The sequence below is a fragment of the Dama dama genome, chromosome 30, assembly GCF_033118175.1.
Source record: "Dama dama isolate Ldn47 chromosome 30, ASM3311817v1, whole genome shotgun sequence".
Lineage (NCBI taxonomy): Eukaryota > Metazoa > Chordata > Mammalia > Artiodactyla > Cervidae > Dama > Dama dama.
In genome coordinates, this window is record NC_083710.1 from 32,689,030 (window position 1) to 32,704,320 (window position 15,291).

Consider the following 15,291-nt stretch of genomic DNA (forward strand, 5'->3'; position numbering starts at 1 on the left):
ATAAAGGTAATCAACTTTATATTTCATTTTATTCTCAGATTAAAAACATCTTAAACAAAACATCTCATAGATTTTCCCATAAAAACACTATTAAAAGCTACTTACATCTTTTTAAGTTCTGTGTATTTGATGAAAACTTTATCTGAAAGACTGTGAATATTGTTTTTCTTAAGAGACCTAAAACAACATGTAAAGAAGACTTTATTATGGAATTTATGACTAACCAATCTCTTTTCTAGAAGTTACATGCTTGAGAATATTTTATCATGCTCCATTTTACTTCACACACATTTGAAAATGCCCATGATAAATGAAAACTTTCACATGAGAATGAAAAGTCCATAAAGCAGCTTGCAAATATTTGACCATGTTAGCCAGCTAGTATAATAGACTGGAATATCTATGGTGATTTAACTTTTTCTTCTGTAGACAACTTAACAAAACACAGCAAGCACATCCAAAAAAACAACAAAAATCCTAACCAATTCACGTGTGCCCAAATTATGATATATTTGCAAACAACTTCCTGAGGCTCTCCAAATATCTATGCAGCATTAAAAAAAAAAAAACCTCCATGATTGATTGTGCCATAGTCATCTTCATGCATCTTCTACACCTTTAAAGTCTGGGACAAATTACTACTATTTAAAATGAGATAGAACATAAAAAGTGCTCTTCCTTTTTTCCGCCCCCTCAAATATGCCAGTACTAATACTGGCATATTAGTAATAATACATAAATTGGAAAATGATTAGAAATAAGAATTCCAGAAGTTTGTGAGTTAAAGATAACCTGGACAATCCAACATACAGTGTTTAAAACACTTCTCCCCTGGAGAAGGAGCATGCAGAATTCTCTGATGGCTGATGGTTTTCTATTATTTTGCTAACATACAAGTAGCATAAAACAGAACAAAGATTAGACAGAATGGCTTTCATATGAGTTCAGGAGCAAATATCCAGATTTGAATGCTACTCACAGTAACGTCACATTGCTAGAAACCATTGGCACAGACTTCAAGCCAGCATTTACACATTCCAACTCAGAGCCTTTGCACACACAGCGCTGTGGGTACTGATCTAAAACTAGGGGGCAAAAAGAGCAATGATTCAATAAGAAAAAATACTTCTCTTTAGTTATGACTTTATCTCTGGTAACTGACATTGTTCTTTTTCCATTGAATGTATAACAGTCACATTTTGTTAAATGAACTTATTCAGGCCCCAAATAAAAGCAAACAAGAAATCTCTTCTAGTTGAATATAGACTCGTGTGGTATTCATTTCAGTTCTAGCCTCCGTGGTCATTTTAGAGGCACTTAACAAGAGATTAGAGAGAAATCACAAACATGTCTAAATAGTGTTTTAAAAAGTATATAGTGAAGCAAGATTAAGCTCTCCTCAATGAAAACCATGAGTGTGACTGAGTAAATATTTAATGGGTATAACTAAGTCAATTTCACTTAATTGAATGCCACAAAAAGGCTGCTCAATAAATGCTTGTTGGTTAAAGCTAAATTCAACTAATTCCCTCCTTTCAAACTTCTCTTAGAGCTGTGATGAGAATTAGATGCAGGTTCTGCCATAGCCACCATTATGTCTTCCTAAAACCAACCAACTCAGATAGCCTATTATTTTGGTTCTTGGTTTTTCATTACTATGAAGTTAAAGTGGTAGGTAAAAGTGGTAGAGAAGCTATAAAACAGAGAAAACCAAAGATCCAACTGTCTGAAACATTCAGAGGGAAGAAAAATGCTTTAGGATTGACTCCAAAGGAGTAAGTTATTAATATAATTGCATGTTATAATTACTAATATTTGTAATAATATATTAATAATATATAAACATCATGTAATTCTATTCATTATTATATATAATTACTAATTATGTTAATTATTAAAATAATGGCATGTGAGAAATCTACGGAAAAGCCTGGCCAAGTGGGTCAACAGAAAAATCACTCTGTGTGTGTGTGTGTGTGTGTGTGTGTGTGTGTGTGTGTGTGTGTGAGAGAGAGAGAGAGAGAGAGAGAGAGGAGAGAGAGAGAAAAGAGCTAGAGGAGAGAGAGTCTCAGGGAATGAGATTTATGGAGCATATGATGGTACTTGGCTGTGATGGAGCTACAAAAAGTGAGTTATTTTCAAATTTTTATATTTATTATTGATTTAAATCTGACTATAAGTCCTTTCTGATTGCTCTTCTTCCTCTAGATCACTTTTATTCAAACTTTATTTTTAAAATCAATTTCACTGACTTTTAATAAACCCGACAAACTTTTATTGAGTACCTGCCTAATTCAAAAGACACATTCTAGTGTACAAACTTTTAGAAAATATTCTGTGTTGCTCATAGGCTGATGCTAACGATCTCAACTTCCTAAAGATGACTTCAGAATGTTTACTTCAATGTTTAACTGACATTGAAGTAGTTACATTACTAGATTACGTTACTAGGGTTGGAAACTCTTTATTTACCAATAGAAGAACTGCGTGTAGTCCAAGCTGGGCCAATTGACTAAACCAGAAATGTGAGCGTAACTCCCTCACCTGCAGGTCAGTCACACCTCAACCTCTGGATTCTTCTTATGAAATGCCTCTTGCTGCCCTCTGTACCTCACTCCTCCCAGATGTGTTTTCTGGGCTCGGATTCTTAGTGTTAGTCTGGAGCACTGCAAGAAATGTAATGTTCAGTGTCTCCTTCACCAAGCTTTCTCCTCAACCCTGGCAAGACTGACATTTGGTTCAGGCCATTCTGTCAGTGGGTGCTGTCCTGCACGTTGTAGAAGGTTCAGCAGCATCTTTGGCCTCCGCTCACCAGAAGCCAGCAGTCACCCACCACTCTCCAAAGTGACAACCCAGAATGTACCAGACGTTGCCAAATGTTCTCCAGGGGCATACATGTCTCAAGCTGAGAACACTGTTCTAACTCATTCTTTATAATAATTCTGGTGCAAGAATCATTGGTCCACTCACTTCTTGTCATGTGGTTCCTCCTCTTCATTAAATGGAAATAAGCTCGCGACTTTGGTGGTTGCCCACCGTGCACGGCAGTGGCCTCCACAGTGGCGAGTGTACAAGATGACCCACTGTGGCTCAGAAAGAAGACGCTAGAGTTTTCATATATTTATTTTTCATTTTTTGTAATTTACTCTTTTTTGATTTCTAATATATTTGAATATAGTAAACTGTATACTAAGTGGTAGCTATGACCTAATATTATAAAGTACATAATATACTGCTAGTGTAGAAGTTAATGTATGTACTTTATACATCTATATTATGTATACATACTAATGTGTGTATGTAACTATATATACACTATATAATTATCTATTCATTTATATATTACGTGTAATATATAGTATATAATATAATCTGTGTATATATAGAGAGATAATTCTACCATAGGTCAGAGGCCAAACTCTGACCAAACTGTGCACCCAGAGCCCCCTGTGGGTTGGTCCCACCCTTCCGGGTCCAACTCCTGCTCCTCCATCTTACACTCTGCGAACCGATGTGAAAGGCATCGGGAAGCAGGCACTGAACTTCCTACCCCACTGCTCTGTAGGTCATGCTCCGCTGTTCATTCTGTCACCTCTTACTCCATCCAAGGACCTCCGAGTCCATCCCAGAGTCACCTTGGCTGTGGACCTTTCACCCTCCCTGGCACAGACATCATTTCTCCCAAAGGGCTTCCACACCCCCTTGTGCAAACATTCTTCCTTCAGTTCAGTGCTAATATTGCATCACTCCTGCTTCTGTAAGGAACTGTCTCTCCTGGGACCATGTGAGGTGTTTGAAGATTGGGGCCACACCTTAGTTATCCTTGCCCTCAAAGTGCCCAACAGAGGGGCTGAAAATAAGTTGGTGATTGAAGGGAGTAAGACCTTCCTGAATTGTCACAAGTATTCAGTACCTATGCATTCTTGCAGTCACAGGCTAATACACAGAGTAAGCATAAATAGAGCGTGTTGTTTTCCTTTTTCTCTCTTTTCAGTCTCACGAACAGATAATAGACCAGTTGACCACTGAAACACATTGAACTGAAATCGGGGTTCTTAAGGGAATGAATGACACTACCCAGGTAAATCCATGCACCACAAATCATGTCGCTCGCAAAGCTGATACTGAGTCTTCGAACCAATACCACTTACAGCACTCCTGTGTTAATGCCACATTATTAGCATTTCCATGGACTGTGCCAAATATAGTCGCCCATCCACTAGTGTCTCCTGTGAAACACACGGTGATGAACATGTGTCAGTTATTCTATAAATAAAATATCAAATTACAAAACAAAAATATAAAAATTTGATCATGAAATCAACTTAAAGTTTTAAGTAATAGAAAGATAACGACAATGGTAAGGAAGAAAAAGCAGGCAAATATCTCGAGTCCTGTCTGTTTCTGCAATTACAAATATTTTAAATATATGATGATTATTTTCCATACGTGTATCCACCTTGAAAAATATCATCGATTTCTAATGCTGACATTTTAAATGTTTGATCTTAATTTTGAGATCCTCAGAAGAAAACATAATCTGTATATGTGTATGTAGATACCTACTTGATACATGTAATGAATTCTGATAAAATTCATGTCCTTTGACTTTTTTAATAAGGCAAAAATGAAGTTCCTTTTAATTAAGTTTGTCTAGTCCTGATGAGAAAAATGTTTTCTCAATTTGTCAGATGATATGATCTGCTTATTTGCCAGGTTTCCTTCTCTTTTTTTGAGCAATGAAAACATATTCTTTTAAAAGAAGGAGGCTTGATTTTTGAAATATGATTATCTTAGCATTAGCACAAGCTATTAGAGGCAATAAAACATACAATATGATGCAGGATCGTAAAGTTTATATAAATAGAAAAGTAAATTTAAATAGTTGCCCATAGGTCCCTTTACTGTTCTGCTTTTTTTTTTTGGTTTTGATGTGTGGCTTGTGGGACCTCAGTTCTCTGACCAGGGACTGAACCCAAGCCACAACAGTGAAAGCCTGAAATTCTAACCACTTGACCACCAGGGAACTCCCTCCATAGGTACCTTTTTGCAGATCCCTGCAAATTTTAGTTTATTTTTATTTTTTATTAATATTCTCAACAGTTTTTTAAATTATTCTATTGGTGTCTTTATATGAATTACTTAATTTGCATTTGGAAAACTCCCAAGAGGCAAACAACATGCATGGTCTGAGATTCCCATGCAGTGAAGAGGAGAGGGTGAAAACGTGAGTGACTTGCCCTTGGCACCCAGAGAGCTGCTCCACCCCTGAGCACTGACTGTCCTTGCCGGTTCTAGGCTCTGGTGACACCAAAGCAAGTAAAATGCCCATAAGAACCCTTCTCAAGGTGTCCCTGTCTAGTGAGAGAAGTACGGTGGGAAGACGAGGCCGCCTTTAGTACATCATCCAGGCACACCAGGATGATGCAGCAGAGAGAAAGGGTGCTTGTCCTAGACAATGGGACAGCCTCAGGGCGGGAGGCGTGGCCGGGAAGCCAAGCTTCTCAGGTGGGGATGGGACACCTGAGCTCTATCCTACAAGCTGAGGCGGAGTGACGCGCAGGAGGTGAAGGCAGAGGTGCCGGGAGCATGCACGAGTCCCCAGAGACGTGAGAGCAGATTCTGGAGCCAGACACCAGGCACTCCTGGAGTCTGCTGTCACCCCTGGGTGCTAGCTGGGCCATGCCAAGGAGGGGCAGTTCGGTGTGGTAGAAAACACACACGATTCTTCCAGATTCAGGACACCTGGGTCCTAGGGTCTACTCTACGACTAACTAGACATGTCAACCTCTCGGGACATCAGTTTCTCCATGGGCAAAATGCACAGGTTAGATGAGAAGATGTATATAGTCCTGATATACAGACCTAAAGTGGCCTATGAGACCTTTCTGGTCTGGCCTCTCTTACCTCTTTACCCTCTTTATCCTGCTCGCTCTGCCCATCTCAGTCTGGCTTTTACTTACCACAAACACAGCTATCTTATCTCATTCAGCCTCTGGGTCTTTCATTTGCTGTTGCCTTTGCCTATAACTCTGTTCCTCCAGAATATTTCATGGTTTTCCTCTTCTTTCATTTCATTCTCAAGTCAAATGTCACCATCTCAGCGAGGGGTTTTGTGGCTATGTCTTTAAAGTAGCCTTTCCCCCAAGTCACTTCCTATCCCACTATCCTGGTCTGCATACCTCATGGGGCTTACTACTCTCTTAAATTATTTATTTAGGTACAAGTTTGCTCACATCCTTGTTCACAGGGTCCCTGTGAACCCCGCAAGGGTGAGGTGCCTGTCTCCCCTGAGCCTGTCTCCAAGTCCTGCTGACTTGGGGAGGACACAGTGGACACGATATAGGTCTACTGAATAATTTAATTCTCTAGGAAGATCTATTCACACTTTATAGATATTCTTGCAGCTGAACCCAATTTCCAAGCCATAAGGAAGTGGTCATCGTTTAAGCCATTTAAAACTAAAATATGGGTATCTGAGTAGGATTTAAAATAGTTTTACTTTGTTTTTTATGACACACAACATTTTATCATACTGTGTTTCTGATTTAAGCCACCTCTAAATATGAAGATGCAGGTAATTATCACAAATCCATTGGAGAGGAGTTGTTTAGTCGTGTCACAATAGGATTCCCTACAGAATGCCAAATCACCTCTTCCAGTTCATCACTGTTAGCATTCGATCCATGCACAGTTCTGGGGCGTTCACAAGGGGGTGTGTCCGTATGGAGCTGAGCAAGTAGACTCACCACAGTTCTCCTCGTCAGCCCCGTTCCCACAGTCCTCCACGCCGTCACAGTGAAAAGCACGAGGCAAACACTGGGAGAGATTCCCACAGGGAAAATATCCTTTTGGGCACAAAGGAGTGATTGTACTGCCTTCAGCCAGTGAATAATCTATGTGAAAGAGGGGACAGGAATCTTAAGTAATGGGAAGAAATTGATATGGCCAAACTCTTTTCATATTATCCTGTTTAATTTTCGCAAAGCTCTATGAGTTGAGTTTTCTGGCAGTTTACAGTTTCTCTGAGTAATGTTCTTAATTATAACATTTAAAATAATCACCGTCATACCAAACATCAACTCTACCAAGAATGGAATCAAAGCTCATTATGAATCTGCTTCAGGAAAGCAAGAGTAAACAAAGCCAAAGTGATTGTCCTACTTGTGTATGGAATCAAAGACTTGTTCCCCCCCTGGAAACAGAAAAGCAAAGCCATGAGCTAACAGATCAAACAGATGGATTTATTTACTCATTAATCCTTTATAAGAAGGATTTGAGGTGACATAATGAAAATTCACATGCAGAAGGAAAGATGAAGTGTGAATGAGAGAGAAATCCTGGACCACGTTGGAATAAGGAGAGATAATACTACGTAATAACAGGTAACACTCATTGGACTTACTGTATACTGGGTAGTTTGCACACTGGTTAATCTCAGCTATAAGCTATGACCAACCTAGACAGCATGTTAAAAAGCAGAGACATTACTTTACCAACAAAGGTCTGTCTAGTCAAAGCTATGGTTTTTCCAGTAGTCATATATGGGTGTGAGAATTGGACTATAAAGAAAGCTGAGTGCCAAAGAATTAATGTTTTTGAACTGTGGTGCTGGAGAAGACTCTTGAGAGTTCCTTGGACTGCAAGGAGATCCAACCAGTCCATCCTAAAGGAGATCAGTCCTGGGTGTTCACTGGAAGGACGGATGCTGAAGCTGAAACTCTAACACTTTGGCCACCTAATGCAAAGAACTGACTCACTAGAAAAGACCCTGATGCTGGGAAAGATTGAAGGTGGGAGGAGAAGGGGATGACAGAGAATGAGATGGTTAGATAGCATCACCAACATGATGGACATGAATTTGAGTAGGCTCTGGGAGTTGGTGATGGACAGGGAAGCCTGGCCTGCTGCAGTCCATGGGGTTGCAAAGAGTTGGACATGATTGAGCGACTGAACTGAACTGATACCTTCAATCAATGTGTGGGTGATAATATACTTCTTGTTTCAGGGTTAGGGAAGTGAAATGCAAAATCACACAGATAGATCATCTCTCTGACCCCAGAAGCCCATTTTTAACCATCATGCTAGGGAGAATTAGGAATCTGCAAAGTCTTCTCCTTGTCCAGGCAACATAAAAGAAAATGAATATAAAAGAGAGCTGAATAACTGCTGGATTGAATGAGAAAGTGCAGAAAGGAAGCATAATTAACATTTGCAAAGTTACTATATCTGTAGGTAGGATGACCAAAGAGATTCCAGAAACATAGATGTGAGAGCCATTCTCTCAGGTTTTAAAGAATATTTTCCAGAAAATAAAGATATGTGGGGTTTTTTTGTAAATATCTAATAAAAATTTAGGAGTCATATATATATATATATATATATATATATATAAATTTTTTTTTTTTAAGAGAATAGAGTTTAGATAGAAATAGGCGAGGGGGATTAAGAGGTGCAAACTTCCAGTTGCAAAACAAATGAGTCAAAAGTACGAAATGTACAGTGTGAGGGGAAAAAAGTGCAAGATGAAACTTCAAATAAATTGATTTAAAGAGAGTGCATTCTCAGGCAGGGCTACAGTTCATTGTGACTAATTGAAGGGAACAAGGGATGTTAGCAAAGTTTTCCTAATCATGCCCATGGAGGTTGGCATCATGGCTAGGAATTTCCTTGGGTTGGGGGTACAGTGATTTTTGCTTCCCTGGTGGCTCAGATAGTAAAAAAAACTGCCTACAAACCAGAAGACCAGGGTTTGATCCCTGAGTCAGGAAGATCCCCTGAAGAAGGGAATGGCTACCCACTCAAATATTCTTGCCTGGAGAATTCCATGGACAGAGGAGCCTGGCAGGCTACAGTCCATGGTGTTGGAAAGAGGAAAACACAACTGAGAGACTTGAATTTTCACACTTTATGGTGCCTTTTAATACAGCAGAGGACTAGACAACCTAACCTTTGGGGAGCATCATCTACTGTGTGCTGGGTGTTTCCTAATTATTTCACTTAATCCTAACACATTTGTGTTGTTGATATTACTGTCTCCATGTGAAGATGAGCAATGTGGACTTGCCAGGTGGCCCAGTATTAAAGAATCTGCTTGCCAATGCAGGAGATGTGGGTTCGATCCCTGGGTCAGGAAGATCCCATGGAGAAGTAAATGGCAACCCACTCTGCTATTCTTACCTGGGGAATCCCATGGATAAAGGAGCCTGGTGGGCTGGTCCATGGGATTGCAAAGAGTCAAATAGGACTTAGCAACTAAACAACAACAAAGATAATTAATGGCTGCTGAGAATATGAAGGGCACTTCTACTCTGGTTCTTGGGAAAATGCCCTGTGAGCTCTGAGTCCTCCCAGCCCATGCTGCATTGTGATGAAGTGTTCTCCCACCAGAGTGTTCACTCTCCTAATGTCAGTGATGCCTGCTGACCCTCCTTGTTTAACGAATCACACCATTTGTAAAAGGGCAGGAGTTTGATTCAGACACTAGAGCTAGGTCTGAGTTATATTACATGTCAAGCTTTTAGTGACATTGTTAGAGAGCATGAGTAGATTATTGGATTTTTTGAGTTTTAGTCCTGATGACCCTCAAAATACTACAAACACATGAAGGAGCCTTTCCTGGGGACCCTGAGATGTAGCGATGCTCACTCTCCTATGGAAGCTGCTGCATCCACGAGGCCTTCCCTCAGTGGGGAGTGTGGCCCTTGGATTCTTTTCTCCCCACTGGGTTTTTGTTTTTACAAAAGTAGAACATATTTTCTCTGCCTTTTCTGCAGTGATTGATGAATGATTTACTGTGAGCAACTAGGCATAACACCAGTCCGGTCTGACTATTTTAGGAAAACTCTCTGCTGTGAGTCTCTGGAGGTTGGCTTGTTAAGCCTATTCATACACGGAAAGGATTTCAAAGATTAAAAAATCGATGAAAGGTCATAGATTTTAAAATCTCTTAACTTCTTTCTTACAAAGATTTCTACAGAGGGCAGGTTTATAAAAACTAGTCCTCCTGTGTTTGGAACATGCATGAAAGTCAAAGTGTTAGTCGCTTCAGTCATGTCTGACTTTGGGACCCCATGAACTGTAGCCCTCCAAGTTCCTCTGTCCATGGAATTCTCCAGGCAAGAATACTAGAATGGGTTGCCATGTCCTCCTCCAGGGGTTCTTCCCAACCCAGGGATCAAACCTGGGTCTCCTGCCTTGGCAGGCAGTTTCTTTACCACTGTGCCACCTGGGCAGCCCTGGAACATGAATGAGTAAGGGTCAATATTTCTTAGTGAAGCAGCTTTAAGATTAAGATAGTAACTCACAGTTAGAAATAAGTTTTGCATCACATCACAATTTGGTGTACAAATACACACACATACATGCACAGAAAACAAAATTTCTTCAAATATTACTTACCTTTTACTACGGTGGATGAACTCTGATCATTACCATTCTATCTTATTCACTTAAAAAGGCATCACAAATCACTAAGTTGATCTCATGAGCAACCAATAGGATGTGAATCACTATTTTAGAATATTCATTAGTAATGAAGTACTCTGGAAACCATCACATCCAGATTACAACTCTCTCTGCCACTCCCTAGTTATATCACTTCGAGCAAGCTGTAAATTTTAGTTTTCCCATATTTAAAACTGGGTTAATGATAATATCCCAGGAAGCAGACCAGCTAGTGCCTATGAAGTGCTGGAGAATGCCTGGCCCATGGAATACCCTTGGTTAATGTTGGCATACTGGCAATTGCAATGCAAGGTGAGAAAAATAGAACTTTGATGGAACCTTGCTGGGCCTTAGCATTGCCATGATCTTTTTATACAACTTCTATGAGAGAAATAATAGGACTATAATAAAGCTTCTCCTACTTCTTTATGTTATTATTTTAAAAGTTATGTGACATATATGGTTTCTGTTTTAAGTAACCTCAAACTCTTGAAAGCTAAAGGGGGATTGTAAATGATTAGGCAACAGAAATATCCTTGCAACTTTCTAATAATATCTTTTTATTGATCTAGAAGAGGTGATTTGGTTTTAAAGACAGTTTTGAAAAAAAATAAATAAAATAAAGACAGTTTTGAAATAGACAGCCGAGGCTGTGTAGGATATTCTGAAGGCAGAACACTGTCTTCCCTTATGGGGTTTATTATGAAGATAATCTTGAGTTCCCTGAGGTCTGGCCTCATTAAATGTCCATCTCACAGATGCACACTCATTCTGAGTGAGACAAATAATCCAGGGTCAAAGACAGGAAGGATCAAGGTTGTTTCCTTTTCCTTGGGGAAAAAAATAGGCTACATTCACCAGGTATGGGTGAAGGAAGGGGAGGGGAAAGACTGACCATGTACAAACAGAACCTTACCAACTGTATTCCTAAAAATTCCCATTTTTCACCCCAGAATGGACTCTTCCTGAAAACAATTCAAGGTATAAATTGTATGTGGAAGGGAAATAACATCTATTCCCTACCTACTCCCTTGCCCTCTGTATCATGAATCTTTATTATCTAACCTAGTGCCTGGAACTTAGTTGGTACTCATTAATTTTTTAAATGAATTAATGGATCATTTAGGAATAAAAGAAGGGTTGAAGGAAGAACTTCTTTAAAATGTAAAATGCCCAAAGTTGCAGGCTAATGTTTTGATTCTGATGACAAAATATTGTTTAGTTTTCAAAGTGCTTATCACTTATCATTCTGTCATTATACAATTTAGAAAATGATTAAGAGCCCTTGCTATGGTTGGCATGTACTGAAAGAGAGCCAATACTGGTCTGTAGACAGCATACCATGCTGTCTATTCTTCCTGCCATCTGTGCAAGTGGAGATAGTTTTTATTGCAACGTGGGGATTATAAAGATGGAGGATGCCTACATAAAAGCTGTGTCAATAGCTTCTGCAGCAATGTCTATGGGACCCCTGCCAAACGTGCAGCTGAGGGGAGGTTTGAACATGTGACAGAGAATCTCTCAGTAATAGTCTTCCTCGCCGCTCTTCTGGTCAATATTCTGGACATGTCTGTGCAAAGGGATTCTGAAATGACTCGTTGATAGCTTTTTGAAGCCAACTGGACTGCTGCCTAAGGACATACTTTTCTGCTTGCTCACCCCTTCCTTGAGGGGGAAAAAACAGATGAGAATGATCTTTAAGGTGCTTAGTTTGACTTGCTTTCTTGGATTCTCTGCCAACGCTCGTCCTGCATGCTGTGGAAGGAAGTCTTTATTCTCTCAGCCTGGTGTTCTGGCTGAGGCTCTTTCCACGTCCCCGCCAGGGACGGGGGACGCCACCCACAGGAAGCCCAGGGGATCTTGGCCCATGAGGCCATTTCCCAGAGTGCTCTGCTCCTAATTCAGATGGAATTCAGATGGAGATGAGGCCTCTGCTGTTCACTCTAAAGAGACAGTTACTGCATCACGGGAAGGAGCATTCAGTTAACATCTAGAAAACGTCAGCTGAGTGCCTACAACGTGCTCTGTTGACAAGGCAGGCACGGCACGGCCCATTCCCACCTGGAGCTCAGGTGGCAGGATCTCCAAGAGGAGCAGCAATGCCTCTCAGCGAAGCGAAGGTGAATCCAGCAGAGTCGCTGAGATCATCTGTGGGAGGCCTCCCTGATCTCTGTGAAGAATCTGAGCTCCACTAAAACTCCACCTTTTCAGGGCACAGGATTTATTATTTGTTTGAAAGAAGTTAGTAAAGTCTTCTCTCTTTTTTTTTTTTTTTTTTTTAAAAAGAAGCCATTATGTTAAGGTAAGAGTGAAAGTCTCTCAGTTGTGTCCAACTCTTTGTGATCCCATGGACTATACAGACCATGGAATTCTCCAGGCCAGAATACCGGAGTGGGTAGCCAGACCCAGGGATTGGACCCAGGTCTCCTGCATCACAGGCAGATTCTTTACTGGTTGAGCCACAAGGGAGGCCAATGTTAAGGTGAGTGGAGAGAAACTGGCCTCCTGATGGTTGTTTTTTAAACTTAGAAATCTTATCCTTTTACTCTACTGTTGGGTCCTCCCATCCCTGACAATATTGTGAGGCCCTGTCAGTGAATATGGGCTTCCCAGGTGGTACTAGTGGTAAAGAACCTGCCTGCCAATACGGCAGACATAAGAGACGTAAGATATGTGGGTTCACTCCCTGGGTCAGGAAGATCCCCTGGAGGAGAGCATGGCAACCCACTCTAGGATTCTTGCCTAGAGAATCCTATGGACAGAGAAGCCTGGAGAGCTACAGTCCATGGGGTTGCAAAAAGTTGGACACGACTGAAGGAAAATTTAGCAGGCACACATCAGTGAGTATGTGCAGAATTCGGATCCAGTTTTATGCACACACTAACTCCACCTTCTTCCCATTTCAAAGACTCTGGCCTTAACTGAGTTTCTCTAAGTCCCCAGCTTCGGTTCTTTTCTCCTGAGACAAACTGACCACCTTCAACTGTGAATGTTCTTCATGATCCTACTCACAGATTTTCTGCAGAAACTATCACCCCAGCTCCCTCCTCAGGTTATTGTCTGAAGTTTGGACAAATTTGGGGAAACAACGTCTAACTATATGGAATAGAGTATTGGTTCAATGTGTGTTGATCTAAATTGGAAAACAAAAAAAGATTTCTAAATTGCCAACATTATCCTCACAAGGGATGGATTTCCACCCCATGTCCGCCTGGGCTGGGTGCTTTTATGTGGATGACATACTGAACACTAAGCCCTAAGGTACATAAAGGCACAAGAAAGACTTCTTTTCAAAAGATCTCTTCTATTGACCAGTTCACTGCTTAAACTTCATTGTGAGGGATGCATCCTTTTGGGTTCATATCTGGTCTTTAGTATTTAAATCCATATCTTGTTCTGTAAGAGTCTGACTTCTTCCTAAAACCTGTCCATGTAAAATGAACTCAAGAGAATGAACACTGTGATGGGTGAATGGAAGAAGAATGTGGAAAGGGTTATTATGAAGGAGATGGGGTGAAACCTGATGGAAACTTGGCATGGGAGATGTGGAGAGGAGAAAAGATGATACCTTTTTCCTTTCACCACTCTCTTCTAATCCTCTCTGATTTGTTGACTGCTCTGCCTTGAGGGACTTTCACTGGCTATTCTTCTTGGTGGTAACTCTCTCAAATTGTGTCACTCCAACTTACCTATTGACCTGTGTCCGAGGCTGCTGTGTATGACTGGGCAGGATGAACCTCGCACAAGTACAGGGCACCTTCACACAGCCGCTAGTGCTGAGCTGTGTAGAAGCCACACGGTCCAAGGCTGAGGTCCTGGATGATGCACCCTTTATGATGCACAAAGGTTGATGGGCTCCCTTCCTGCCCACAGACAAACCTCCTATCTGTGTCCTATATTCCATTTCATCTCCTCTTCTCAGTAGCTCTTCACATTATCTCCTTTCTCTCCTGTATTTTCAATATCACTGTCTCTCCATTGGCTTTTCCATTAACATTAATCTTACTCAATCACCTCTTAAACTTCAAAAAACAAATCAACCAACCAACTAATCGAGCAAGCAAGCGACCAACCAATCAACTAACTAACTCTCAGTCCTACTGGAGCTGAGACACTCTTCTCCCTTCAAAGTTAAATTTCTCAGAAAAATCATACTAGCCAGTGTTTCCAGTTCCTTACCACCCTTTCTTTCCTCAGTTCACAGCATTCAGCCTTGGCTGTGCTGCTCCACTGAAATTTTTCCCACTGGAATCACTAATATCCTCTTTATTTCTAAACACTGTAGATATTTTATAGTCTTCATTTTGCTTAATTCTCGCCAGCATTTGACCCAGCTAGCCACAGTCACTAGGTTGAAACCTTTTCTCCCTTGGCTTTGTGATGTCTCACTGTCCCGGTTTACTTCCTTCTTCTCCACACTCTCATGGCCCTCCTCTCGTCCCACCCCATCTCCTTAAATGCGTTGGCTCCTTTTTCTTCATCAATACCCTGAATCTCACCGATATGCATTAGGTCAGAATAAAGTCAGGTAAAGAATTTAGAGGGACCTGTGAAGAGTTACTAATATTTTAGTTTGTCAAACAAGAACATTAATAAATCCCAAATTATGATTATTAGAATAGTTATTATGAGAAAAACAGTATTTCATTGTTAAAACTCTGAGAGAATATATGCACAGAAGAAATGGCAGTCCCTTGAAAGGAATACATTTAGCTTTACAAAAGACTAATTTATTTTTGCTCATGGATGGGTGAAACTTTCATTCCTGACAGCAGTGGCCTGGAACATAGTGTTTGCAACTATGTGTGAGAAAACTGAATCTGGCAATGCGAGCAGAATTCTCCA

At 40.5% G+C, this 15,291-nt stretch overlaps 1 protein-coding gene across 7 annotated transcripts in view; it reads right to left on the reverse strand.

Annotated features, from left to right (window-relative positions):
• The window catches only part of RXFP2 (relaxin family peptide receptor 2), a 59,580-nt gene that overhangs the window by 38,957 nt on the left and 5,332 nt on the right, over window positions 1–15,291 (reverse strand). For 4 of the 7 annotated variants that reach the window (XM_061133224.1, XM_061133222.1, XM_061133223.1 and 1 more), the window contains exons 2-5: window positions 6,750–6,896; window positions 4,152–4,229; window positions 980–1,085; window positions 106–177 (exon numbers count right to left, since the gene is read on the reverse strand). In XM_061133224.1, the coding sequence (XP_060989207.1) occupies window positions 106–177; window positions 980–1,085; window positions 4,152–4,229; window positions 6,750–6,896 (403 nt within the window). The other 3 variants (XM_061133225.1, XM_061133226.1, XM_061133228.1) reach the window with 3 other exon arrangements.